The sequence below is a fragment of the Falco rusticolus genome, chromosome 5, assembly GCF_015220075.1.
Source record: "Falco rusticolus isolate bFalRus1 chromosome 5, bFalRus1.pri, whole genome shotgun sequence".
NCBI classification, from domain to species: Eukaryota; Metazoa; Chordata; class Aves; order Falconiformes; family Falconidae; genus Falco; species Falco rusticolus.
In genome coordinates this window covers 14857013-14884011 of record NC_051191.1, presented here as the reverse complement: position 1 = coordinate 14884011, position 26999 = coordinate 14857013, and the positions used below count along the sequence as shown (strand labels likewise).

General features: G+C 52.4%; 3 protein-coding genes across 6 annotated transcripts; all 3 read right to left on the bottom strand.

The window, feature by feature from the left end:
- Window positions 1–3036: 3036 nt before the first annotated feature.
- On the bottom strand, window positions 3037–8280 carry LOC119148409 (coiled-coil domain-containing protein 81-like). Of its 4 annotated transcripts, XM_037388520.1 has the most exons (9): window positions 7692–7709; window positions 7508–7569; window positions 7150–7334; window positions 6924–7077; window positions 6496–6752; window positions 6293–6378; window positions 5897–6021; window positions 4601–4709; window positions 3037–4244 (listed from the first exon to the last, which is right to left on the bottom strand). In XM_037388520.1, the coding sequence occupies exons 3-9, from the start codon at window positions 7288–7290 to the stop codon at window positions 3854–3856; spliced, it is 1263 nt and encodes a 420-aa protein (XP_037244417.1). In that variant the 5' UTR covers window positions 7291–7334; window positions 7508–7569; window positions 7692–7709; the 3' UTR covers window positions 3037–3853. The 4 variants fall into 4 exon arrangements, with proteins under 4 accessions (XP_037244417.1, XP_037244419.1, XP_037244416.1 ...); XM_037388522.1 differs by lacking the exon at window positions 7150–7334 and having other exon boundaries at window positions 7692–8280; XM_037388519.1 differs by lacking the exon at window positions 7692–7709 and having other exon boundaries at window positions 7508–7682.
- Window positions 8281–11401: 3121 nt separating this feature from the next.
- On the bottom strand, window positions 11402–14450 carry LOC119148422 (serine/arginine repetitive matrix protein 2-like). Its single transcript, XM_037388557.1, has 2 exons — window positions 14345–14450; window positions 11402–14043 (listed from the first exon to the last, which is right to left on the bottom strand). The coding sequence occupies exons 1-2, from the start codon at window positions 14447–14449 to the stop codon at window positions 13339–13341; spliced, it is 810 nt and encodes a 269-aa protein (XP_037244454.1). The 5' UTR covers window position 14450; the 3' UTR covers window positions 11402–13338.
- Window positions 14451–15279: 829 nt separating this feature from the next.
- LOC119148289 (ubiquitin carboxyl-terminal hydrolase 42-like) lies at window positions 15280–25785 on the bottom strand. The gene is made up of 10 exons (XM_037388257.1): window positions 25659–25785; window positions 18270–18470; window positions 17696–17806; window positions 17518–17611; window positions 17305–17372; window positions 17072–17142; window positions 16425–16507; window positions 16081–16189; window positions 15602–15742; window positions 15280–15384 (listed from the first exon to the last, which is right to left on the bottom strand). The coding sequence occupies exons 1-10, from the start codon at window positions 25783–25785 to the stop codon at window positions 15280–15282; spliced, it is 1110 nt and encodes a 369-aa protein (XP_037244154.1).
- Between the last annotated feature and the right edge of the window lie 1214 nt (window positions 25786–26999).

The following is a 26999-nucleotide window of genomic DNA, read 5'->3' as shown; positions in this document are numbered from 1 at the left end:
ACAGAGGATTTGCCACAATTCCCTCATTTGAAGGGTTTGGCCACGCTTTGAAGGGTGGAAAATGATCCCTGATCTGGGAATATCCCAGGAAACATCTGGATTATGATCAAGAAGGGCCTGATTTGAAGTTCCGTCTCTATCCTGGTGGAAATATAGAAAAAAAAGAACAGAAAAATGCCATTTTTATTCTCCCTCAAACCCACATGGACTTTCTGAGTCTGGTTCTGAGCTGCAAGGCTACCCCACGGCAGGGCTGGTCTAATACCTCTTGGAGGCATTTACTTGCTTTTCCTGACATTTGTTTTCCACCAAACCAAGATGGATTTATAAAATATTTCAGTCCTGTCTGCATTCATGTCCAAGAAACTGCTCCATCCAACTTTCAGCTCCAAGCCAGTTGTTGTCACTGGGAAAGGCAGGCTGAAATCTCTGCAGAAAATCCCACTAGCTTCAACAAAACCAAAATTTACGTGCACAAGAAAAAACAACCCCCAAACTCCCAACCGAGCTTCCCAGCTGGGACACGACTGTGCCAGAACATACTCAGATACTTTCAGAAATCACGATTTTGTGCTTGTCTCCTGCACGCTGATGGCAAACAGGGGCCAACACGTTGTGAGCAGCGTTCAACCAATTTGGATCTAAGCCAGCCTTTTCTGCCCAAGCTATTGAGATTTTTGGCTACAACAGCCCCAGGTCTGGACCCTTTTTCAGTCATCTCCAAGGTCCCAAGAGTGGCTGCCGAGGGTGATGGTGCTGCGAGGATGCTGCAAGTCTGCACAGGCTTGAGGAACAACTAGAACCCAAGACCGTGTGAAATAAATCCTTTGGGGGATATTAAATTCAAGGACATCCCGGTCAGCTCAGGAAGGGAAGCTGGGAAAGTATCGCAGGGTGCTTGTCTTGCTCTGCTGCTTTTGTTTAAGTGTCTTGTGTTGGCTCTGTTGGAGGCTGAACCTGGGGCTTGCAGGAGTTGGTCTGAGCCAGTACAGCCATTTCTAAGTTTTCTGCATTTTAAGAGCTCAAGGAAGGTCTCCTAGAAAAAGAAAAGGGTTTCTTTGTCTGATGGGGGGGGATGGTTGATGGGAAACAGCTTTGGTTTTGCTGGGAGAAGTCCCCCATAACTTGTCACTTTTTCTCCTGGGAGAGGTCCCCATGCCCAGAGGCAGCAGATGTCCAACGGCAGCTCCATCACCCAGTTCCTGGAAATTGTAGATGCACGGGAGCTGCAGCTCCTGCACTCCTGGCTCTTCATGGGCTGCTCTTCTGGACAATGGCCTCATTATCAGTGCTGCAGAGTGCAACCACCACCTCCACACCCCCATGTACTTCCTCCTCCTCACCCTCTCCCTCCTCTACCTGGGCTCCATCTCCACCACTCTCCCCAAATCCCTGGCCAGTTCTGTGTGGGACACCAGAAAATCAGGAGGTAGGTGGCTGGGTGTGTGAAAGGGAAGGTGTTAGAGGATCGTTGTTTTAAAATGTTGACAGCTTCCCGGCCTGGATGAGGCTGGCTGCCTCGCAGCATAAATAAAAGAAAAAAAAAAAAAAAAAGAAGAAAAAAATAAAAAGCTGTGCTTGTTCTTCTCAGCTCAGTTTTCCCCGAGCAGAGGCCATTTGGGACAATAGCTACAGCAGTGAGGGACAAGAGATGCCCCCTCAGCAGAGCAGCTGGTGGGATCAAAGACTCCCCCGCCCTGTCCTTTTTGGGCAGCAGGATTAGGGCAGCAGGATGAAGGATGCTCTTTGCAGCAGCAAGTGAAGGTGACATGGCAGGGGGGAGCAGTATCAGCAATGACAAAGCTGCTTTCCAAGTGGGCGAGGGGGCTGCATGTTGGGGGCAGCCCAAGGGCTGGGGCCATCCAAGAGGGTGGGAGGATACATCCATCCCCATGATGTGATGCTCCATCTTTGCAACATGTCACCATAGTCACTGGATGTTCCCATCTGAAGGCAAATTACAGCCTGCCAAGCCTCCATTCCCAACACCCCCAAAACCTGCCCTCCACCCCCAGTTGTTCTCCTTGACGCTGACAGTAATTAAATTGCACTGAATCAGTGACGTTTGATTTGCAGAACCTTTGTGTTCATTTGAAGGGGAGTGGGATGCCCATTCCTTGGCATCCTCATGGCCAGGGGAAGCCAGCGAGACCTCCGAGCCAGGCGATCAGGCATGACTTGAAATAATTTGTCAGAGTTGGCTTGTATTCATAAATAATCCCTTTTAATCGTTTTCCTGGCCAGAAAATGGAAAGAGCAGAGCTGGAATTCGCATTCATTTCTCTGCCTACAGCCTCCCAACCTGTTCAGAGTAAGGATTTTCAGCTGTGCACAGTTTTGTGTGCTGAGACAAAAGGAGTGTAGCTGAAGGAGGACTCTCAATGTTTTTGGGGGGCCAGTTTCCCCTCTGCAGGGGTTTCTAGCTCCAGGCACAAAGGTGATGATTGCGTCATGGCAGATGATTCCTGCTTAGTTCATTTGCTCGCCTGTTTTAAACAAACAGTAGGTGAGGATTTCCCCACTTGCACATCCCTCACCACAGTGATCAATGTGACGGAGCATCGCCCATTTTCTATTAGAAATCCATTCTGATATTTTGAATATCCCTTTTCCAGGATGCTTTTAACAGGACGTTTCATTCTGCAGTTTAAAATTACTGTTCACTTTGCAGTGATGGGAAGTCTCCAGACACGTTCTCAGGGTCACCTAGACCTGTGAGCAGCCCTGGCCAGCGCAGCACACCCTCAACAACAGAAGAGCACTGCCCTACCGGGGGTCGCTCATCGAATCAGTCCTGCAAAGTGTTAATGAGACTAAGAATAGGATCCTTCACTGATTCCGGCCTAAACATTGTCCAGCCCCCCCCACCACCACCTTTGGCTGGGAGTCCCGTTGCAGCTGGTGCCAGGAGCCTCTCAGGAATGGTTAAAAAATTCCTAGCAGGCGCGTCTACGCATATGTGAGGGTTCTGCCCCGTCTCGCAGCATGCCCACCTTTATAGTCGGTGAAAAACAAAAATAGTTTACACACCTGCTATATGTATAACATTTAATTTTATGCAAAGTGCAGGTGTGCGCTGTGTCATGATCTGCAAAGTTCACACATGCCAGGACGTTGGCCAGGCGCGACAGAGTTACCGCCATGACACAGCTGCACACTGTATTGTCTGGATGTTCCTGCTCACATCTTGCTTGTTTGGGGGTCTCAGGACAAAACCCACCTACTCATTAGTTGTCCTTGAGCTCCCTGAGCTCCCAAGTGAAGCGAGCCCTGATTAAAAACAAAGGCTTTTTCAGAAGCAGTAATCAATGTAATAAATTTTAACCACAGCACCCCAAATTCAAGTGACTCTGGGTGGCGGTGGGGAAGTGAGGGGCTCACTGGGGACACGAAGGTCAAAGGGCTCAAAAGCAGCTTTGACCACGCGTAAAAAAAAAAAAAAAAGGTGACCGTTTTCCTCAGCCCTTTTCAGGGCACCGTCACCCCCTTGTCCGTGAGCCAGGGGCTTTCCAGCTTGCAAGGTCACCCCAAGGGCACTGAGGTCTGTTGCTCCTTTCTTATCACAGAGGTGAACGGTTGCTGCGAACAATGAAAAAACTCAGTGCTATTTCACAGCTTTGCCGTTTTGTTTGTCTCTTTTCACAGCTCCCTGCGTCCTGAAGACAGAGAGATTTCTGCAAAAGAAGAGAGGCTCTTCTCGAACAGTACCGCCATGTTCTGGAAGCTCTTTGTCCGCATGTAGACCTTTCTGCCACCTCGGTGGGTGCTCTGAGCACCTCCAAACCCTGATCGCTCCATCCTGGAGATCACCAGTCTGGTCTTCAAATGCGTGGTGTTGTGTCAGCCCAGACCCTTAAAACATATAGGGCATCACGTGGGGAATTGTGAAGTTGTATCCCGCTAAGACTGTATACTGTGGGTCTTTCAGCACCGACCAGAACCTTTCAGGTCTTGATTGTAGTAATTGTGCTGCCTCGTCTCTTGTTGGCAGCGGAGTCATGACCTTGTAGGTGATCTCCTTGGGCATCCAGGCTTCCGGGCTCATTGATGAATTTGTTTCAGTGTTGAATTTGCTTCCAACAGGGTATATTTTTTCTCCTTGTCTTTGCTTGTGCCTCTGCAGTCTTGCTGCTTGTGTTTGGTTCGGCTTTGCTGCTTGGCCTTTGGCTGCAGGTTTGCCTTTGGATTGGCCGCTCACCAGCAACTTTTTTCCAGACACGGCCCCTGGGATCCCTGGCAGCTGCCTGGAAGGACATAACACAAGGACTTTGCCCGAGGCCATGATGGCTTCGGGGCTACATCCTGCCCTGCAAGCCATGTGCCTCTTGGCGCAGCCTCCGGCAGCTCAGGAGGGGAAATGCCCTCCCCAAGCCGGCACCCTCAGCTGACACACAGCTGTCCCCATGTCCCCAGGCCACACCTGTGCTCTCATGAAGGGGAGGAGGACACCCCCCCCCCCTTTGAAATGGGGGCTCCCCTAGCCCCATCGCACTGCCCTGTGCTGCTGTCAGGCAGTGATGAACCCAGTGAGGGTTTGGGGCTCTCACCGGGTCGGCAAGTAACCCGATGCAGATGCTCAGTCCTGTGCCCCCAGACTCACCTAGCCTGGCGCTTCGTCCTCTTATTCATCGCCGCCTTATTGTGGACTTCCTCCTGTTTGTTAGTAACCGAGCTGGAATCAGCAGGCAAAGGCACTTCAGGAAGTCCCGCTGCAAATGGGAAGGAGAAACCTCGTCAAGAAGAGCATCACCGTGATGCTCCCAGTCCCAGGGACATGGAGCGGTGCTCACATCTCATCCCAAAACATCCAAGGCAGCCGTTCTGCTCTATCCACTGCCTCCCCAATACCAGCAAAAGTGATGTGAATCACTTAGCATAACTTGGCGTTAGCAGCTGGGAAGCCTTGGCTGCAAGCTGTGAAAGCTAAAATCTTTGGATTTACACCCACATTTTTCCCTACTTGGACAAAAGGAGGCCTTGAGACAGCTGCTTTTATCAGCATAAGGCTTGAGGAAAGCGGGTGAACCCCTGTCTGCTTTCACGTGGAAAGGATGATGATTAACCTGTGCTCCATCGCTCTGGGGATTTGCTTATTCCCCTACTATTTTTTCAAGGGTTCTTGGAAATAAAAGGTGTAGAATTAGCAGGCAAATCTGCTCTCATTCGGGACATGGATTACTCGGTGCTGGCCAGTAAAACTAAAGATGTGTCCTAGGAGCTGTCTGCATACAGGCTGTACTAGCAGACACCGTGCATCTCCCACCAAGTTATGGCTGGCTTGGAAGGAGGTTTACACCGAGAGAAGGACAGGCTCTGATAAATCCCGAGCAAGTCAAAACTACGTGCAATATTCCTCCCCTCGTTTCTAAGAAACGCAAGTCCTCCTTGAAGCGGTATGGGTTATGCCGGCTGTAATAAATTAATCTATCAAGATCCTGCCTGAGATTCTGCTTGGGGGATCCTAGGGTTGAGCAAAAAGGGAAAATATCTGCATGAGTGCATGTGTGGAGTTGAGGCAGCGTGCCCGTTGGATCAGTGGCCCGCCATGAAGGGTCTACAAAGTCTCAGGTGGTAGAACTTGACGCCTTGAGCGTGCACCAAGTTCCTTTTCCCCAGCAACCAGCGCTCACCGGGCTCCTCGGCGAAGGCACTGGTAGCGCCGGGGTTAGGAAAAAGGGGAGGTGGGTGATGTAGGCAAGCCTCTTTTGGAGAGGGAATGTTAAGTCATTCCCAAGAATCCGAGCATCCTGGCCCACTCCCAAAGCCAAGCTTGGGAGAAGAGGCCGTGCCAATGTGGCACAAAGCTTTGGTGCAAGCATTTGACCGTCATTGCTGTGGATTTTCCTACCGGAAGCCGCTTGCCCATGCTACGGAAAAGAGCCGGGAACTGCCTTACCTTTTGTGTGTTGCCTGATGGGTGGCAAATCCTCTTCTTTCTTCCACATGTCCTCACCAAGGGCACGCCTCAAGACCTTGAGAGGGTGCCTGGACTGAGATTTGGGCACAAACTCCAGTTCAAACCTGGTGACAAAGAGGTGACAGTGGCATGACCAAAGGCACCACCAGCCCTTTTTGCTCTGCTCCCAGCCAGAGCTTGGCACCATTGTAAAAGGTGTTTTTTCCCCCCACAAATCATCCATTCCCCATCCCCAGGGAGCATCCCAGGAAATGGGGTCGCCCAGGAAAGGTGTCCCGGTGTCCTCAAATCCTTCCTCCATCCCAGCGTTTGCAGGAATGACAACAGGGCAGAGCCACAGCAGGACCCCCGTGGTCACTTGGGGGAAGGACTCACTCAGGAAAGATGATGACATGGCTGGTGCGAGTCAGGGAAGAAACAGGTACCATCCGGGACACCACCATGTCCAGCAGCTGGGGAAACTGCAATGGAGGAACACGGAGATGCCAGGACATCCTCGACGTGACCATGACACTCAATCACGGAGGAGTTCAGGGCGGCATGAGCCGCTGGAGCCACAGGGAATCCAAAACACTCACTATGAACGCAGCCATTCTGAGGTTTGTCTTCCCAGATATCTCTTCCAGGAAATCATAGTAGAATCTCATTTGCACCATCCTGTCTTCAATGAGGAGCACCCCAACATCTCTCAGGACAAGTGCAATGCTCTTCCCCTTCGCCAGGCAGTGAGACAGGAGGGACATGGTGCCTAGGATGCATCCCTCCACTTTGCACCGGGACACGTGGGCATCCGTGGCCACCTTGGCATATTTCACAGGCTCCAACACCTTATTGTCTGGAAAAACCACACGAGAGGGATGAAGGCGCTCACCCTGCAGCCCTCCCCGAGGGATTCTTACTGCGCGTGTCCTGTTTGCGGACCAGCTTCACAGAGGGGCCAGTTTGCTTCTCGCCAAGGGATGTGATAACTCCCATCTTCACCCACACCATGCAGTTGTTGTCCTACCAGACAGGTCATCCTCGTTGTCCATGAGGTTGTGGATGTCTCTGAGGGTCCTGGACAGGCGAAACACAGGCCTCTGGATAGTGACAATCTCTGTCCCAACCTGCTTCTGTGCGGGGACCACGTCAAAGGAGCCAAGGGTGGGAATTCGTACCCCCTGGAGCAGAGAAGAAGGGCGTGAAGGGTGAAGAGGGAAGAGCTGGGGGATGGCTCCACCCAGGGATGGTACCTCGGACCCTGCCACCTCCCGCTCTTTGGAGGCACCAGCTGGGACAGTGGGGAGAGCTTTGGGGAGGAGATGCCGAGTCCTCTCCTTCCTTTTCCTCCTTGGAAAAAGCGGGACTTGGGGGCAGAAGCCACTCAAGGGCATCCAGGGTTCTCCAACAACGGATCAGCCTTGCAGTAGAAGACTACCTAGCAGAGGTGACACCACCCTTGCCCGAGCCCTGTTTTCTCTCTCAGTGGGGATTTTGTGGGGAGTTCCCTGCTTTTTGAGGAGGGAAGGAGCAACTGCAGCCCAAGCTCCACGGCCACGGGATCCCCCCAGCTTCTCTAGGGGGATAAGGAAGATGCGGGTGTCACTCTACCTTGTGTAGCAAGAGCTGTTGTTGGATGTAGCTGGCCACTGCGTCCCAGATGGCTGTTTGCTCTGGAAAGCAAAGGAAAACCAGGTCACACTCTCTGTCTGCTGGCTCTGCCTGCGTCCCACCCCCACAACGCCACAACTCTCAGTCCTGACAACACTCCTGTAGTGGCTGTGGGTGCTTGTACCTCTGGGGGTGATGCTGGGCATCATGAAGATGGGCTTCATCCCATCCCAGAAGTCCATCTTGTTTTGCCTTATGCTAGCGCCTCACTGCTTTGTGGCAACAGCCGTGTAGGAAGCTCTTCCCTGTGTTCACCCCAGAGATGCTCCTCCAGAGTGTGGGAACAACCACCCTACGCCCCCTTTTGTACCCCTGCGTGGCCTGTGTCACAGACCCGGTGTGACATCACAATGATGCCGCCGCTGCTGACTTCACCATCCAATGTGAAATGGTCAGCAGTCACCTGCTGCCTGCTCTGACACAAACCTTTTGCCTGCTGTGACATTGCTGCTGATGAAGCAGTTTTAACCACATGAGTAGCCGACTGAGAGCAAAAGGACAAGCACCAAAAGCGGGCCAAACACTGGCAGCGAAATTTCATAGGCGCAGAGTAAAGGGACAAAGGGAGGATTAGAGTGACCTCTGTCGAGGCTGAGCTCCCCTCCTTACAGTCAGGCTCCAGCAAGCACTTGGGACCAGAGATCAGATGGCAGATGGGCTGACAATGGAGTCTGGGGGCGTTTCTTCCTCCTCCTCCTTTTTTTTCCTGCTAGCTGCCCTTTTCTTCCTGTTATTCCTGGGGGGGGTTGTCCCCTTTTAATTATTTTCCTCCTCCTCTACTTCTTACTTGCCCTGCTTTGGTCTTCCTGCTCTTTTCCTTCTGCTCCATTTTCCTCCCCCTCCTCCTCTTCCAAGTTCTCTTCTTAATCTTCCTCCTCTTCTGCATCCCGTTTCTCATTTTCCTCCTCCTCCTCCTCCTCCTCCTCCTCCTCTGTTCCTTTTCTTCCCTTAGCCCATGGACTGCCCCTGTAAAACATCCACCAAATGTCCACAGTTGATGAGGTCCATGATTCCAGGCCCCGCCTCGACAGTGGTCACTTGGGATAGGAAAAGAAGGGCATTTTGTGGAGTTCCTGGGCACCAAAGCCTGCTCAGATCAGAACCTAGAGATTCCCCTCCCTTCCAGGGTCTAAAGTGTCATTTTTAGGATTCCAGCCCATCGTTTTGAGGGTCCAAACCCTTATTTGTAGGGTCCAACCCCCTCTTTTAGGTCTCAAATCCTCATTTGTAAAGCTCAATGCTTAGCTTCTGGTGCTGCAATCCTCCTTTTGACCTCCAAGAAAGGTACCGCTCCTATTACCTTGTTTATAAATACTGGGGCTCAAGTAAGTTTTATGACTTTTCAGTTTCCTAAGGATTAATGCTACTGCATTGTAACAGATTGTGAATTATGACAACAGAGGATTTGCCACAATTCCCTCATTTGAAGGGTTTGGCCACGCTTTGAAGGGTGGAAAATGATCCCTGATCTGGGAATATCCCAGGAAACATCTGGATTATGATCAAGAAGGGCCTGATTTGAAGTTCCGTCTCTATCCTGGTGGAAATATAGAAAAAAAAGAACAGAAAAATGCCATTTTTATTCTCCCTCAAACCCACATGGACTTTCTGAGTCTGGTTCTGAGCTGCAAGGCTACCCCACGGCAGGGCTGGTCTAATACCTCTTGGAGGCATTTACTTGCTTTTCCTGACATTTGTTTTCCACCAAACCAAGATGGATTTATAAAATATTTCAGTCCTGTCTGCATTCATGTCCAAGAAACTGCTCCATCCAACTTTCAGCTCCAAGCCAGTTGTTGTCACTGGGAAAGGCAGGCTGAAATCTCTGCAGAAAATCCCACTAGCTTCAACAAAACCAAAATTTACGTGCACAAGAAAAAACAACCCCCAAACTCCCAACCGAGCTTCCCAGCTGGGACACGACTGTGCCAGAACATACTCAGATACTTTCAGAAATCACGATTTTGTGCTTGTCTCCTGCACGCTGATGGCAAACAGGGGCCAACACGTTGTGAGCAGCGTTCAACCAATTTGGATCTAAGCCAGCCTTTTCTGCCCAAGCTATTGAGATTTTTGGCTACAACAGCCCCAGGTCTGGACCCTTTTTCAGTCATCTCCAAGGTCCCAAGAGTGGCTGCCGAGGGTGATGGTGCTGCGAGGATGCTGCAAGTCTGCACAGGCTTGAGGAACAACTAGAACCCAAGACCGTGTGAAATAAATCCTTTGGGGGATATTAAATTCAAGGACATCCCGGTCAGCTCAGGAAGGGAAGCTGGGAAAGTATCGCAGGGTGCTTGTCTTGCTCTGCTGCTTTTGTTTAAGTGTCTTGTGTTGGCTCTGTTGGAGGCTGAACCTGGGGCTTGCAGGAGTTGGTCTGAGCCAGTACAGCCATTTCTAAGTTTTCTGCATTTTAAGAGCTCAAGGAAGGTCTCCTAGAAAAAGAAAAGGGTTTCTTTGTCTGATGGGGGGGGATGGTTGATGGGAAACAGCTTTGGTTTTGCTGGGAGAAGTCCCCCATAACTTGTCACTTTTTCTCCTGGGAGAGGTCCCCATGCCCAGAGGCAGCAGATGTCCAACGGCAGCTCCATCACCCAGTTCCTGGAAATTGTAGATGCACGGGAGCTGCAGCTCCTGCACTCCTGGCTCTTCATGGGCTGCTCTTCTGGACAATGGCCTCATTATCAGTGCTGCAGAGTGCAACCACCACCTCCACACCCCCATGTACTTCCTCCTCCTCACCCTCTCCCTCCTCTACCTGGGCTCCATCTCCACCACTCTCCCCAAATCCCTGGCCAGTTCTGTGTGGGACACCAGAAAATCAGGAGGTAGGTGGCTGGGTGTGTGAAAGGGAAGGTGTTAGAGGATCGTTGTTTTAAAATGTTGACAGCTTCCCGGCCTGGATGAGGCTGGCTGCCTCGCAGCATAAATAAAAGAAAAAAAAAAAAAAAAAGAAGAAAAAAATAAAAAGCTGTGCTTGTTCTTCTCAGCTCAGTTTTCCCCGAGCAGAGGCCATTTGGGACAATAGCTACAGCAGTGAGGGACAAGAGATGCCCCCTCAGCAGAGCAGCTGGTGGGATCAAAGACTCCCCCGCCCTGTCCTTTTTGGGCAGCAGGATTAGGGCAGCAGGATGAAGGATGCTCTTTGCAGCAGCAAGTGAAGGTGACATGGCAGGGGGGAGCAGTATCAGCAATGACAAAGCTGCTTTCCAAGTGGGCGAGGGGGCTGCATGTTGGGGGCAGCCCAAGGGCTGGGGCCATCCAAGAGGGTGGGAGGATACATCCATCCCCATGATGTGATGCTCCATCTTTGCAACATGTCACCATAGTCACTGGATGTTCCCATCTGAAGGCAAATTACAGCCTGCCAAGCCTCCATTCCCAACACCCCCAAAACCTGCCCTCCACCCCCAGTTGTTCTCCTTGACGCTGACAGTAATTAAATTGCACTGAATCAGTGACGTTTGATTTGCAGAACCTTTGTGTTCATTTGAAGGGGAGTGGGATGCCCATTCCTTGGCATCCTCATGGCCAGGGGAAGCCAGCGAGACCTCCGAGCCAGGCGATCAGGCATGACTTGAAATAATTTGTCAGAGTTGGCTTGTATTCATAAATAATCCCTTTTAATCGTTTTCCTGGCCAGAAAATGGAAAGAGCAGAGCTGGAATTCGCATTCATTTCTCTGCCTACAGCCTCCCAACCTGTTCAGAGTAAGGATTTTCAGCTGTGCACAGTTTTGTGTGCTGAGACAAAAGGAGTGTAGCTGAAGGAGGACTCTCAATGTTTTTGGGGGGCCAGTTTCCCCTCTGCAGGGGTTTCTAGCTCCAGGCACAAAGGTGATGATTGCGTCATGGCAGATGATTCCTGCTTAGTTCATTTGCTCGCCTGTTTTAAACAAACAGTAGGTGAGGATTTCCCCACTTGCACATCCCTCACCACAGTGATCAATGTGACGGAGCATCGCCCATTTTCTATTAGAAATCCATTCTGATATTTTGAATATCCCTTTTCCAGGATGCTTTTAACAGGACGTTTCATTCTGCAGTTTAAAATTACTGTTCACTTTGCAGTGATGGGAAGTCTCCAGACACGTTCTCAGGGTCACCTAGACCTGTGAGCAGCCCTGGCCAGCGCAGCACACCCTCAACAACAGAAGGGCACTGCCCTACCAGGGGTTGCTCCATACCCCCGCGTCTCTGTGGGGAGCCCCTGGCAGGCTGAGAGCTGACCCTGGCAGGTGGCAGAGTCCCTTCCCAGCACACAACCCCCTGGGCTGCAGGGACCCTGCTGGGAGAGACAGCGGTGGGAACACCCGGCTGCACACCCACCTTCACAGCCCTGCAGCCATCCCCGGGAGGAGGGATCCACCATGCTCTGTCCTTCCGATGGTGCAGCAGGCAAGCCCTGCCCTGGAGCATGTCTTCTGCTCCATGCTCCACACCAGAAAATGCAGGAGAGCCATCCTGACAGGTCCTCTCAGCTGTGACATGTGCCAGGTCTAGGAGACACTTCCAGGACCTCCTCTGCATTGCCCTGCCTGCAGAGACTTACCCTGTCAAAGGCTGTGATGATTCCTGCCCTGGTCAGCTTGCACCTATCCTCCCACCACAGACTGACTGTAACACCTCGCTCCCTTCCCTTATCTGCCCTGGGTGCCTGCAGGCAGTGCCTCAGCCCTGCTGCGCTTTGCAGAGGAGCTGCTGGTGGGCAGAGCTGTCTCTCTGCAGCGCTGCCCATTTGCCATGAGCTCCCTCCATGTCAGGAGCCCAGCCCAGCTCAGCAGCAGGGAGCAGCCCAAGGCAGCCCTTGCTCTGCCCCTCTGGGCTCCCTCCAGGGGTCCCTGGGGCTGCAGGGGAACTTGCTGGGGAACAGCCTGAAGTCATCACTGGTGTTACTGCTCTCAGATGGGAAGGGACACTTCTTTCCAGCAATGTCTTTTTTCTGATCAGTGACAGAGTTAGGTCCAATAATCTTGTCCCACTGTGAGACAGGGCACCCAGACAGTCCAAGGGAGGACTCTCCTGTATCCCTGCAAACCACAGGTGTCGTCTGAGGTGCCAGAGGTGCTCCAAGATATTTGCACATCATTGTAAGCCATGCTGGAGCAATTCAGAGGGACATGACAATGTTGGAGCCCTCATTCTGGAGGCTGATGGGACGTTCCTTGTGCCACCTGAAGTGACAGCAGATGCCCGCTTTGAGGGCCATGAAGCTTGATCCTGCTTCTACTTTTCAGGGCAGCCTATGGAGCTATTCCTCTGAGTATATGGAGTCATCGCCATGGGGAGAGCCAAGCCTCTCTTCCCCACCAGCTCTATTGGCTGGTTCTCCACTGAGCCTTGTGGCAGGCTTCCCACCGACACCCCTGCAATGCCTAACCTTATCCAGGGCAGCTGCTCAATGTCAAGGTTAACTGCAGCCTGTGGTGCTTCCTCAGATGCCAGGGCTCTCCAGCACAACCGCGTGCCGCCAGCAGGCACAGCACGAGCATTACAGGAACACCATCCCCATTCAGAGCAGCAAAGTCAAACAGAGCCCAAGGGAACCTCAGCCATGGTCCGTGCTTTTGTTCCAGCAGCTGCAGGGAAGCAAGTCCTGCCCTCCCCCCACCCCCCCAGCCAGCAGACCTGGGCAGTGCTCCTCCACATCCTTTTGTCATCCCTTTGATGACACTTCAGGGAATGGAGCAAAGATTTTGACAGTGTTGCTGCATCACGGGATGTCCATAGGCAAGGACAGTTTCAAAAGCACCTTGTCCTTCCTGGAGGTCAGCTTCACTGGCACCACAGGCTCTCTGGGGCTGCAGACACCACAGGCAGCAATGGCCTCTCCTGCCAGCGCCGCTCAGTCCAGCCCTCTGTCTCTGTGGCGCTGAGGACAGCAGGGTTTGCTCTCCTTAGAATCACCTCATTTCCTCTTTTCCTCATCCCCGCTGCTGAGGGGTGGTACTCTGTGAACTGCCTGTGGAGATCATAGCGGTGCCACAGGGATCGGCTCCGCGCTCTCTGCATTGGCAGGGTTTGCTCCCTGGGAGCAGCCCTGGGTGCAGGAGTATACTGGCAGCTGCGTTTGGAGGGCCCTGGAGCTGTGTTATCCCTGGGAGTGTGGTGACAACTTGGAGGACTAGGTCTCCTCCTCCTCCCTGTGGAGCGCTTGCAGTCTGTGGTTTCCACGAAGCAGCTGTGGAGATCATTTCTGCGCTGCGGGGATCTGCTCCGGGTTCTCTTCCTGGCACCATTCCTCTGGCAGCGGGAAGAAGGGCTGAATCTGTGCTCCTCTTGGTGGCTGTCTTCTCGCGCAGTGTGCAGCACATGGTCAAATGGTGGATGGCAGTGTGGGCATGCAGCTCTAGTGCAGGACTCCAGCCTCCTACAGACGCAGGAGTGATGCAAGGGCATGTCCACATGGGAGGTGATGCTGAGCCCGCCTGGCCAGGAGCTGCTGTCCTCTGCAGAGTCCTCCATGCCCATCGCCATATCCTGCCAAGAGAGCTGTGAAAAGGTCCTGTCCTTTCCTCCTGGAGGGGATGGAGCAGTGGGAAACCTCCAGAGCGCTCTGAGGCGACAACTAAAGACCTCCCAGAGGCCCTCCTGGAGGGCTGCAAAGGCAGAGGGGCCGAAGGCACACAAGTAGGTTGGATCTAGGGGCGATGCTTTGAGACGGAGCAGCGTGGTGGCTCTGAAGAAGGCTGCAGTGTGTGGGGGCAAGGAGAGCAATGCCAAGACCCCCGAAAGAAATCCGCTGTCCATCTGCTGCCCTGACCCACCTCCCCAGAGTTACCTTAGTCCAATCAGGCTGATCCCGTGGTCCCACAGGGTCTGCCTGCTGCCTGCCGCCCCGCTGCTGACCAAAGAAGGAGCGGGCATATGATGGTGCTGGTGACATTGACGCCTGTTGACTAGATTTCCCATCAGAGCATCTGGGGAAAATAAGAAAAAAGAGTGATGTCCACTTAGGGCTGCTCTTGCAACCTCCACTGGGCTTCACTCATTGACTTGGAGCGGTTTGTATGACAGAGAGAAGACATGTCAGGCTACAAATGGGGACTTCACTTGGGGTCTTCCCACCAACTCTGCCCCTGTCACAGCAAGACCTCCTCTTCATACCCGCTATGGCCTCCATTTCGTGGAATCGTAAAATCACAGAACAGTTTGCGTTGGAAGGGACCTCGGCGAGCATTTAGGTCATGTCCCTTGCCACAGGCAGGGACACCTTCCACTAGACCGACTTGCTCAAAGCCCTGTCCAAGCGCGCCTGGAACACTTCCAGGGAGGGGGCATCCACAGCTTCTCTGGGCAACCACTTCCACGGTCACCCCACCCCTGCCATAAAGTAATTCTTCCTAACATTAAATCTAAATTTACATTCCTTAAGTTGAAAACTAATGGCCCTCGCCCTATCACTACGCTCCCTGAGCAGGAGTCCTGTCCTCGTGTCCCGCCCCCCCCCCCCCCATCTTCCCTGTAGGCCCCTTTAGGGACTCTGCTCTCTATCAGCCACCTACAGAGAGCAGACAAATAGCAGTTTACATGGGGGCAGCAGCCTAAAGCCCAGCAAGGGAAGGGAAGGACTGGCGGCAGGTAGGTCACCTTCGACAGCCCTGAGTGGTGCGGGTAGTAATTGCCTCCTGGGACGGAACAACTCAGGAGGATCAGAAGAGAAATAGCAAAACCCTGAAAAGGAAACGTGTTCTGAACAGCTGTTAGTCCTGGCTGTTACCTGATATAAAACAGTAAGTAGGCTTGCTGCCCGAGAGCTGTGTTGCGGTCACAGTAAGCCACAGACGTATCATCCATCTGGTACCAGAGTCCATTGCTGGCCTGTCAAAGAAAGGCAAGGACGTGTGGAGATGAACTGCATGGTTTCTCTCGAACGACACAGGCAGAAAACTACACAAGCAAGAGTCTGCCAACGCAAATCCCACCCAGCTGGTCAGGAGACCTTCTCCCCCAGAACCTTGGCTGCCAGAAAGAGCGCCGCCAAAGTTTGCCTTCCCCAGCACACATAGTCCCCGAGATGAAGGAAGTGGCTCTTTACCTTTGTGTAGCAGAAATAGTGTCCTGCCAAGGAGCTGCCACCGCTGTGCACCAGGACAGCGTATAAGGTGTAGAGGGGCGGTGCTGCTGCTCCCTGAGACATGTATGGCTGGAGATCCAAGTACTGGGGATACTGCACAAACTGTGGAGAGACCAAGAGGGCTCATAAGGGATCCTGGCATACGACGTGAAAGAGCCTGGCAAGACCGGGGCCCAGCTGTGTAGAAATACATCTCTGGGGCTCATCAACACTCGCTTGTCCCTGAAGCAGCAGGTGACGCCTTGGGTGGCAGGAAACTGCTCTCGGCCAGAGCAGCTCTGTCGCAGCAGAGCATGTGCTTGCCTTGCCACAGGAGCTCTCCTCTCCCCAGAAGGGAACACCAAAAGCTCCACCTGAACAGCTTGTGACAGAGCGTGCTGCTTTGGGAAATCTCCTGCTCCAGGACGAGAAAGAAAGTGGCCCTCCAATTGCGTACACACCTTGCCGATCTTCTTGCCGGAGAAATCAAAGCGTTTCAGGCACAGCGTGAGAACCCTGGGCGCGCGCTCGATTGTAAACCTCTTGAGGGCGGTAACCTTCTTGCCACAGCTTGAAAGCAAGCAGAGAGAAAAGCGCTGAAATGCACCCTAGCTTGCCCCACGGCGGCCAGACAACCTTTTCCACCTCACACGTCCTCACGCCATTTCATGGCTCTTCAGAACCATTAGGCTGGAAGAAAGAAAAGCTGTGCCTCCTGATTGTGCATCGAACCTCCTGAGGCTCGATGACACGCAGCATCTCCACACAGCTGCAAGTCTTAATCTGGTGTTAGTCATCCTCTTACCTGTTACATCGAAAGCTGTTTTCACCAGCCAGCTGCTCGGGTTTGACAAAGTCCTCCAGAGCTGCGGTGACAGATGAGGCTGCCTGGAGGGGTGAGAAAGGAGAGCTCTGAGCTGGTGGAAATGCCCTCGCCCAAGCACTCAGGAGGAGTTGCCCACAAGACCCAGGGAGCTGCCGCTGAGGAGATCCACTGTGACCCTGCAAACCTTGGCCAGAGGGAGGCAGAAAGAGGGTATGATGCCGAACATTTCCCTCCCTTCCCAGAGATTCCCGGCCGGCACTATTAAGAGCTACCTCACCGTGCCACCGCTCAGTTCAGCTACCGATGGTGTGCAGGGTCATCAGGAATGAAAACAACACGAGCCATCAGCCTAGGAGCCAGTTGGGTGTTGAGGGAGGGCAAAGAGAAGGTGGCTGAGAGTCCCTCAGGGGTGCAGAGAGGATAATGCGTGCTTGTCCAGCTTTAAAGCCAGCATCTACAAGGAGTCCACTGCCACGGCCGTTGCAGGAAGACACCACCCATACCACTTCCCACCACCCCCACAGCTCTCCTGTGTTCACAGCGCACTTTTCAAAGCCAGCTGCGCAGATTCTGGGAAGCCACAAGGAGCTTGGGACGACTTGAAGCACAGTGAGAAACCCTCTTACTTGGATATCCAAAGGCACATCCAGGAAGGCCTCGTAGGAATCGGAAACTGCTTTGCAGCTGCAGCACGTGACTGGAAGGCAAACGGAAATGATCAGCGACAGGCGAAGTCGATTGACCGTGCCCGTTTATGCTCTTCATCCCTACTCGAGCCAGCCCCACGCTCAGCTGTCTCTCACAGACACACAGCAGGGCACAGGCAAGTGTAAGGAGAGCAACAGTTGTGGAAACATACCTCTGGACCTCAGGAAGCCCCCAAATATTTGATGGACGATGGTAGTATATTGAGAAGAGATGTCCCAGCTGGAAGGAAATGGTAAGGCAGAGAGTTATCTCCTCCAAGAGTTTTCCTGTGCCTGAAAGCCCTGGGCATAGGCTTTCCTTGATGGGGTACGTCAAGGAGGCCAAAGCGCTGGGCAACATTGAAAGGTCGTTTGCTTGTGCTTACGCGCTGCTTCCAGCCAGACAAGCTCTCTGCATGGCAGTGACAGTACAGCGTAAGAAGTCGTGGGCGTCTTCCTGCATGCCAAGCGTGAAATGCCCTCCTATTCCTAATCAAGAGGAAGGTAGTACTTCAGTCCTCTGCCAACAGAGGATAGCAAGTCAAAGCAGCTGAGATGACTTACGTGAGAGGGCATTGATGACGGCCCTGGGCTGGATGGCACAGGCTGAGGTGGACAAGGCATCGTTAACGTGCGCTTCCATGATGCACATCATGCAGAAGCCTTCCTGCTGACCTGAAGAGGGAGGGAGGGAAGGAGGGAGGGAAGGAAGCAAGCTGGTCAGGTCAGTCAAAGAGCCATTGTGATGGGAAACCTCATGGAGACCTTGGAGTTCTGCTAGGACAGTCTCCTAGTCGTCCCCAGGTGCCAATGGCCCAGCAAGCCCACGACATCTCAGCACACAGAAAACATTCTTGAGAGGGATGCCTCGCTGACAGAAGTTTTCTGTGCAACCAGCAAATATGTAGGTTAGATGCAGGAATAGGGAACGGCAGGCAGCACTAGAAAGAGGCATCTTTGTGACAGCAAACACGCCTCGATAGGCCAAGCGGCTTGTAGGCTTGAGCGTCCCAAGAGCACCACCTTGGCGGTGGCTGAGAAAGAAGGGCTGCTTTTCTCCTGCATCCAGCGGCAGGTTCTGGGGGTCCTTGGGAAGTGCCCAACAGACTGACAAGGAGATCTTCCAAAAAGTACTCACAGGAGTCGCTGTGCTCACAAGAGAGCAGGTAGTTGGCAAGAGGTGGGGTGTACGTCAGGCACTGCAGCACGGAGTTGAGGAAGCACGTATTGCCCAGGTTGTAGAGGCCTGCTCCAGCTCTCTGCCTTTGCTGCCAGCCCATGCAAATCTTCTCCGGGGGAAAGAGGATCCTTTGTGGTGGAGCCATTCCCTCGGCAACGACTGCAGGGAAATGATGGTTTTGTTGCACAAAAACCCTGGGTAGGCCTGGCTGCTCTCAGGAAAAGCCCCAGAATTCCCTTGAGGTTGTCCCCACAGCAACGTTGCGGGATGGAACACCAGCCGTGCCCATTGCATTTGGGGATTCACCAAGGCCAAGCCTGCTGGTGAAACCGTTACTCACAGGAGTTGCTCCCCATTGCGGCCATCGCTCCTCTCAGCAGCACAGCGGGAAGCTTTGGCTGACAAAGGATGTCCGGACGCAGTCCAGAAAAAGAAGATCAGCTCCAATCCCGTCTCCTGGTTGCAATGAAAGAAGCGGAGCTCAAGAAAATCATTCAAGCACCAAAAAACCCAGAGGCCAGCAGTCACCATCAAACGTGTTCCAGTGGTCGTTTTAACTGCCTGTAGCGCCTGTTGGCAGCAGAGCCCTCTGGCTCTCCAGCCCACATTTGCCCACCCTGTCTGCAGGAGTGACTGCCTTTTGGCCGCTCCTTTAACGGTTGCCATTGCTGGGCTGTGTTTCTGGTCTCCCTTCCTGACCCATCAGTCAAGGTGGGCTTTGGGTCAGGCTATGCTGAAGCTCAACGCCTCGGGCTGCCCCCTCCCTACTTTCCTAGCCTAGGCGATGGGAAAGACATAGGAATTAGCCAAGAGGAACGCTCCCCATAGCGCCTGTCTGGCCAGCCTAGAAGGGTGGAAGAGCTCAGCCTAGAGGTTGGGAGGCAGAGAGCGGCCTCCACTTTTATTCCCGATTTACCTCCTGTAGGATCTGTGCCAAAAGTCAAAGCCAACTTACCTTTGAAAGAGGGTGGAAGGTGAGGAGGGGTCAGCAGGAAAGGAGAAATGTTTAGAAAGAGGTAGCCACGCAAGTAGCTCAAGAAGGAGTTATCCCAACGGGCAGCTCGGCCCAACTGGCCCGCTGCTCAGGATGTCCAGCCCTGGCCAGGTGAGGTCACAAGTTCCGGGTGGGTGCCGCATCACTGCCCCTTTGTGACACGAGGCTGCACGGCGACACACGGTGGCCACGCAGCCACCACCTCCCCTGCAGCCAGCAGGCGGCTGCCGCTGGGCTTCCCCACGTGCTGCTGGTGAAGGGCTGTTTGGCCGCCGGCACAGCTCCCACCTCTTCCCTGCGCCGCACAGCCAGAGGAGGAAACTCCTGCCCAGGGCTGGAAGCTGCCCGTGCACAGCTGTGGCTGGCACCGGCCATTGTGCAGGGTTTCTTTGTCACTCTTCTCAGCTACAGGACTGTGCACGTGAGACTCGTGGAACAAAGCACCTGGGCCCGGACAGGTGTGCTGCCAAGGAATTTCACCTACCCGCCGAGACAAACCCTGACCTTGAGGCATCCAGTTTGGCCACCAACTCGCTTGGGTGGCTTTTGTTGACCCCTGCCCCTGGGGACGGCTGGTGTTTCCCCTCTCTTGCCTGGGGAGGCTGCTGGGAGAAGGCGTGCCCCGGGGCATGCTGGGAGCTGTAGGCCTGGGACAGCCCCATGGCCATGTTGTCCCCAGGGCATGCTGGGAGCTCTAGGCCTGGGACAGCCCCATGGCCATGTTGTCCCCAGGGCATGCTGGGAGCTGTAGGCCTGGGACAGCCCCATGGCCATGTTGTTCCCAGGGCATGCTGGGAGCTGTAGGCCTGGGACAGCCCCATGGCCATGTTGTTCCCAGGGCATGCTGGGAGCTGTAGGCCTGGGACAGCCCCATGGCCATGTTGTTCCCAGGGCATGCTGGGAGCTGTAGGCCTGGGACAGCCCCATGGCCATGTTGTTCCCAGGGCATGCTGGGAGCTGTAGGCCTGGGACAGCCCCATGGCCATGTTGTTCCCAGGGCATGCTGGGAGCTGTAGGCCTGGGACAGCCCCATGGCCATGTTGTCCCCAGGGCATGCTGGGAGCTGTAGGCCTGGGACAGCCCCATGGCCATGTTGTCCCCAGGGCATGCTGGGAGCTGTAGGCCTGGGACAGCCCCATGGCCATGTTGTTCCCAGGGCATGCTGGGAGCTGTAGGCCCGGTGCTGCAGGGCAGCCATGTTGTTCCCGTGGCATGCTGAGAGCTGCCATTGCCCACCCTCAGCCTCCCAGCAGCCATGTTGAGCTGGGCAGGCGCAGCCTGGGCTGGGCTGGGGCCCTGCTGGGGCTCTGCCCTTCAGCGGCAGAGCTGGGCGCTTCTCCTCGCTGATGGGATGAAGTTATAAAGAATCACTAGGAGAGGCTGCAGCTACGGCAGTGATTAACTCCACCTATTGAATTAGCTCACCAAGGGGTGGCAAGCCTTCTGAGGCAGCTGGGCTATAACAGTAGCCAAGGGAAGTGGGGTAACGCAGCGTTGCCTTCCAAAGCATAGAGCACAGAGAAGAGATGAAGTTCTATAAGAACAAGTAGAGTGCAGGTGCCCCAGGAAAGTTCATCTGAAGTTCACCAAGTTGTTGACCACCAGCGCTCTCCAAAGACCCCATTAAAGACCCCCCAGGAGCAAAGGGACATAGGCAAGTGCCTTATGCATATGTAAATAATTTTGAGGAAGTAGTTAGTGCAAAGTACATCTTCCCATCTGAACATGCCCAGAACGGACCCTGAGGGGCTGGATATTGACCGGTGGAGCGTGCTGATGGGTGGTAGCTTGCTTGTTTTCCCTTCCCACACAAAATTCCATTTTGTTTTGTGAGTAAGCAAAACTACATATTTCAATGCGTTTTCTGGATTGGTAGTTTTTGCATAACACATACGATCTCCAGGTTTAAACACTGGTGCCAGAAAACCCCAACAAGAACACGTGCCTGGAATAAGGCTTCGCGCTTCTGGGGTAGACCGTGGTTCTATTTCACAACTCACATCAAACTGTTCATGAACAATTCCTGAGGGGAGTATTCGGATAGGGTAGGGGATTTATTTCCCATGTTTCAACCCTATTATCTGGTTTGGACGAGAAGCATTCAAGGGACCAAGGCCATACCCCATTTGTTAGGCATTTGAAATGCCAGCCTGGGGATAACATGCCTTCCTATTTGTGGTGCACGGATTCACCGTGGGGTCTCAATACATACTGGATCCCCCCTTTGCCAGGGGTCCAGATCCCCTGACCAGTAGGCAGCTGCCTGAGGGGCCCACCAAGACTTCTCTGCTAAGCTGCTTTCCAGCAAGGTGGCCCCCGCCTGTGCCGGGGCCTGGGCTTGTTCCTCCCCAGGGGCTGGCCTCAGCACTTGTTGGACCTGATGGGGTCCCTGCTGCGCCCTTTCTCCAGCCAGACTCGGTCCCCAGCTGCCAGCACACCCACTGTGGTACCAGACACCCCTACCCCCCATTTTGTGGGTGCCAGCGGTGCCCAATGCCAGACCATCCCCGCTGGGTTCAGGCACTGAGGGTTGCTGCGGGCATTTCGGGCGAGCGGGAGTCAGATACGAATACTCACGGAGTTCAAGATCTGATCCGTTTATTGTACAAACCAGGTAAACTTTTATAAGGCATTCTATAAACGTGCGATAATGTGATTGGCTATCTTACAAGCGTATAATAATATGATTGGTTAACAATTGTTTACTGGGAAGATTTCTGTTTCTGCTTGTTCTGGCACGTAGGCTCCTTTCTGCGGTCTCCTAGTTCTTCTTATAGCGTCCTGTCGGCCTTGGTTTTGTGCAAACACCTGCAATTTGCTCCTTTTTCTTCATCCCACTGTTCTGGCCGTAACCTCGTCTTATCTCTTCAGTATTTTTCCACTTGCTTCAGAGTTCAGTATAATCGTTCAATACAGCAAGAGCCCCAACACCTCCCCCTTTCTTTTTAAATACAGCATTAATACTGCGTTCCACACAGCTCTGAAAACATTGTAAAAGGCAAGGCACTAAAAGTAACAAAAGAATAACAAACAACAATATAGACAGACCTTGTTTCAATAAATCCCTCAACCACCCTCAATTCTTGTTGAGGTAAATAAATTGATACATTTAAACGGTAAATCAACTGTTGCAAAAAATACGTATTTTTAACAAGTGTAGTATTCCACCAGGTACAGTTATCACTAAAGCCAAAATTCGTGTCATTATACTTCTTATCTAACCAGGCCAAATATGATTGATTTATAGCCGTATAGTTTACTCCCAAAGGTTCAAAATCAGGCCAGTGTATATAAGGGTAGCCAATTAAGGAAAATAACACAAATGTGCATATCTACATGTGCACACACCTTTTAGTTCAGAACCAATCTGTGATAAAAGGCCTTAGCCTTATGGCATCATTGAATCTTAACGAGTACAGTAATTAAAAATGCAGTCTTAATGTAAGTGCGATTTATGCTGACATTCCCTCAAATGCTACACGTGAGTATTTTTCACTCAACTGCCTCAAGTTAAAATAGTAGTATTTGTTAATATGTATTAAAAAATCATTAATTCTCTACAATAGCAGTTGACTTCCATAACACTATGTAAGCAAAAGAGGCTTAAGATGGGTTTTCTGAATACTAACAATTTATTTTAGACTGTCTAAACTCAGGTCTTGAAAGATTTCACTCTGCCAGACATAGAAACACTGTTGCACTCCAGTTGTGATATCCCTTTTCCCAAGTTGTCACATGCACATCTCGCTCAAGCAACATTATTGTTAAAGTTTCTCTCTGCTACATAAAAGCATATTGCACTTGTAGATATAAAAGACAGCAGCCTTACTTAGATTATTACCTTATTACCTCATAACTCTTAGTATACCTTGTATCTCTGATTTCATCACTTCAAAAATTCACCAGAAGCAGATAAAACCACAGCCTCAGATTAAACTACACCTTAACTGCTGATTCAAATAAAGGCATTCTCTTCCAGATATGCCTAATGCTTACAAATAATTTTGGCTGGTTTTGATCAAGAAACTATTATTACAATAATGATCAAAAATAATAATCCCATTTGCAAAATGCCTTTAAGCCAGCCTCCTAGTCCCAACCAATTTCCACATTCAGAATACAGCATAAATACAGAATACAGAATAAATTATCTCCATCAAGGCAAAAAGGCTTCTCTTTAAGCACAGAGATGTTTGCTAGTTCAAAGCAGAAACGCATTTCTTGTAGGTGACATCTGAAGCATTTTTTTTTTTTTTTTTTTTTTTTTGGTGGGTTTGTAATCAAGTCCGTATTTTTCCTTGAGAAGCTTAAGCTGTTCCTCTTGTTTCAGGAGAGTTTCCAACTCTGATTTGTCGAATAGGTCCGTATTTCCCAAAGATATCATACATTTCCTCCGCTGTGATTTTATACGGCAGGTTCCGAATATAAAGGATCCGATTGACCTCTGGGGGCAGCCAGATGTTAGCTCGCTTGGCCGCTTGCATTGCCATGGCGCCGATCGGAGGGGGGTGGGGGTGGAGGGGGGGGTGCCGCCTTGGAGAGAAACCGCGGCTGGGACGGGGCCTGCCGGGCCGCACGCCGCCGCTCGCCGCTTGTTCCTTTTCAGGACACCAGGGTGGTAATTCATCATCTAATCCCCACGCTATTCGTTCAGCAGTGGTCAGTACTGGATAAGCTTTGGATGTATAATCGGGGGGATTTTCACACGGAGGTTGTCCCTCTGGCTCTTCCTCCGACTGAGCAGTAGGATCGCTGGGAGACCGCACTGCAGCCTTAACAGCTGCAGCGACTTGAGCCTCGCCGTGTAACTGCGCGACCATACCCCGTACAGCTCGATACGTGCGAGCCAAAGTCTTTACCCCCTTAGTCCCGACTTGCACAGATTCCCATAAGTCCTCTCCTACTTTCTTCCATGTTTCATTATTATATACATCTTGCGTAGAAGCAAGGTAACCACGGCGGCGACTCCAACATAGCAGATCAACTACTGCCTGCCGTGAGACTGGCGTTTCAGTTTTTTCTGCCAGTTTCATCAAACTGTCTACGATTGCTTTTTCCACCACTGATGCAGTGATTCCCATCCTGCTTAAATTTCCTGACTCACCGGTCAGCCGTGCACGTTCCGCCTTTCTTCGGGCGCCCAGCTCTCTCTCCGCTGGCAGCAGGATCCTCGCCGGCTCCGCAGCTTGTAACACGATCCTTAATGAATCCTCCTGACCTTTTAACCGATCCTGTCGACCCTCATCGGATCGTCGGGGTCACCAGATGCTGCGGGCATTTCGGGCGAGCGGGAGTCAGATACGAATACTCACGGAGTTCAAGATCTGATCCGTTTATTGTACAAACCAGGTAAACTTTTATAAGGCATTCTATAAACATGCGATAATGTGATTGGCTATCTTACAAGCGTATAATAATATGATTGGTTAACAATTGTTTACTGGGAAGATTTCTGTTTCTGCTTGTTCTGGCACGTAGGCTCCTTTCTGCGGTCTCCTAGTTCTTCTTATTGCGTCCTGTCGGCCTTGGTTTTGTACAAACATCTGCAATTTGCTCCTTTTTCTTCATCCCACTGTTCTGGCCGTAACCTCGTCTTATCTCTTCAGTATTTTTCCACTTGCTTCAGAGTTCAGTATAATCGTTCAATACAGCAAGAGCCCCAACAGAGGGTGATGCAGCCCCAGCTGCAGGGTGGATGGATGAGCTCCATAGATAGAACCATGGATAGAGAAAAGATTGAACATTTCAGATGAAGGGTCACGCCAGGGGTGTCCCAGCCCTGCACCCTGCAAGCTTCTCACTGGCAGGGCAGCCCATTGCTCTTGTGGGAGCAGCGCTGCCACCACGGGGGCTTGCAGAAACAGACACAGTGGTGCCGGCAGTCGCATCTCCACCAAGCCTTTGGGCAGCCCCACAGCTGGGAGCAGCCCTCCTGCAGGCACAATCCTGCCCAGCACGGTCCTGAGGCTGCCTGCCCACGTGCCCTGCCCATGGGGACATGGTGCTGGGGCCTGGGCTCTGCTGGGGTGCTGCTGCCTGGCCCCACGTGGATGGTGCTGCCCAGGCCTTTGGAGCTGATTCTGTCTGGCATCATGGGGCTCCTCTTCTTCACCCCCAATGGACTCCTTCTGCCCACCTGCACAGGGCTGTTTCTGCTTGTCCACATGTCCTCCCCTTGATCTTTGTCCCCATCTGCCATCTTCTCCATGTGCGCATCTGCCCTCAGCAGCTCCACTCTAAGGCCCTGGGGCCACCCTCTGGGCTCCAGCAGCCCCGGCTAGAGCTGCTCCTCTTTCCTGGCAGGGTGGAGGGAGGCAACTGCGGGGAGGTGGTGTGTGTGGTGTGTGTCCCACCACAGGCCGCCTCTCGACACTTGGCCATCATTTTTTGCAGGAACTTTTGGTACTGCCTGGTCACTGTGAGGGTGCCGTCAATGATGCGGATGAGCTCCTTGGTGAGCTTCTCCTTGACTGTGGCCATGGCTGAGGGGCTGCTGGGGGTGGCTCCACATGGCAGGTGCTCTACGCCCTGTCTCTGCCATCCAATGGGGAACTCCTCATGCTTTGGCATCCCTGCCACCCACAAGGAATTCCTCCTCTGGCAACTCCAGGGAGAGGCCCTGGCCAAAGGCAATTCCCAGCTTTACACTGGCACCCAGGTTGCCCTGATGGACCAGGAAGGTGCAGTGCCGGGTAGTGTGGAGTGGCTGGAAGACAACGGACATATTATGAGCAATGCAGACCACGTAACGTTGTTGTAATAGCAGGCCGAGCAGGCCGCAGCTGTAACAAGCTGCAGGTGTTGTGAAGGACATATGCAAGGCCAAGAGAAACAAAGAGACTGTGTATTCGCAGAGAGATAAGAGAGTTGGACAGAAAGATGAGAAAAAACCAGGATGCCTACACAAGGGGGGAGCAATGTGTGGGCACCACACTGGGACCAATCCTAGGGGAGGTGGAAGCGTGTGAACGAGTAGTTTTAACCTATCACCTTTTACATAACAAAGCCTGCGTAGAGTGTGTATTTTTAGCTGGGAGTATAAATTGGTGTGAGTCTATTAATAGCATCTGTAGAGTATAAATTGCTGTGTATCCCTTAATAAAGTGGCACTAACTTGATCACATTGGTCGTATAAGTCGTGTCCGAGCCTTCTGCATCAACAGGGTAGTGCCATTGGCTCTGCCATCACACCAGGCCAGTGGTGTGGGACACAGTAGAGGGAGCCCAGGGTAGAAGAGCCGCTGCACAACAGTGACAGCAGCAGGGCCTGTGCAGACTGGTGCTCCCTTGGCAGAACATCTGCACTCGCCCTGCAGTAGAGGATGGGGAAGAGAGAGAAGGCTGTTGCCCTGCAGTGCTCATGCACATCTGCAAGCCCACATGTGGAGGTCAAACTTCTGTTAGTGAGGACTGACAGGTTTCTTGGACAGACACTGGGAAGGCAGTCAGATGTCGAGTTGCCTGAGGATCCTGACCTTTTCTTCCTCAGCCAAAGTGCCACAAGTCACAGAATCACACAATGGTCATTGTTGGAGGGAACCTCTGGAGATTATCTAGCCCAATCCCCTGCAAAAGCAGGCTGTGCTAGAACAGGTTGCAAAAAATCATGTGCAGGTGGTGTTGGAATGTTTCCAGAGGCCTCTCTGGGCAGCCGGTGCCAGTGATCTTAAGCTGGGTGCTGTGCAAGGGTCCCT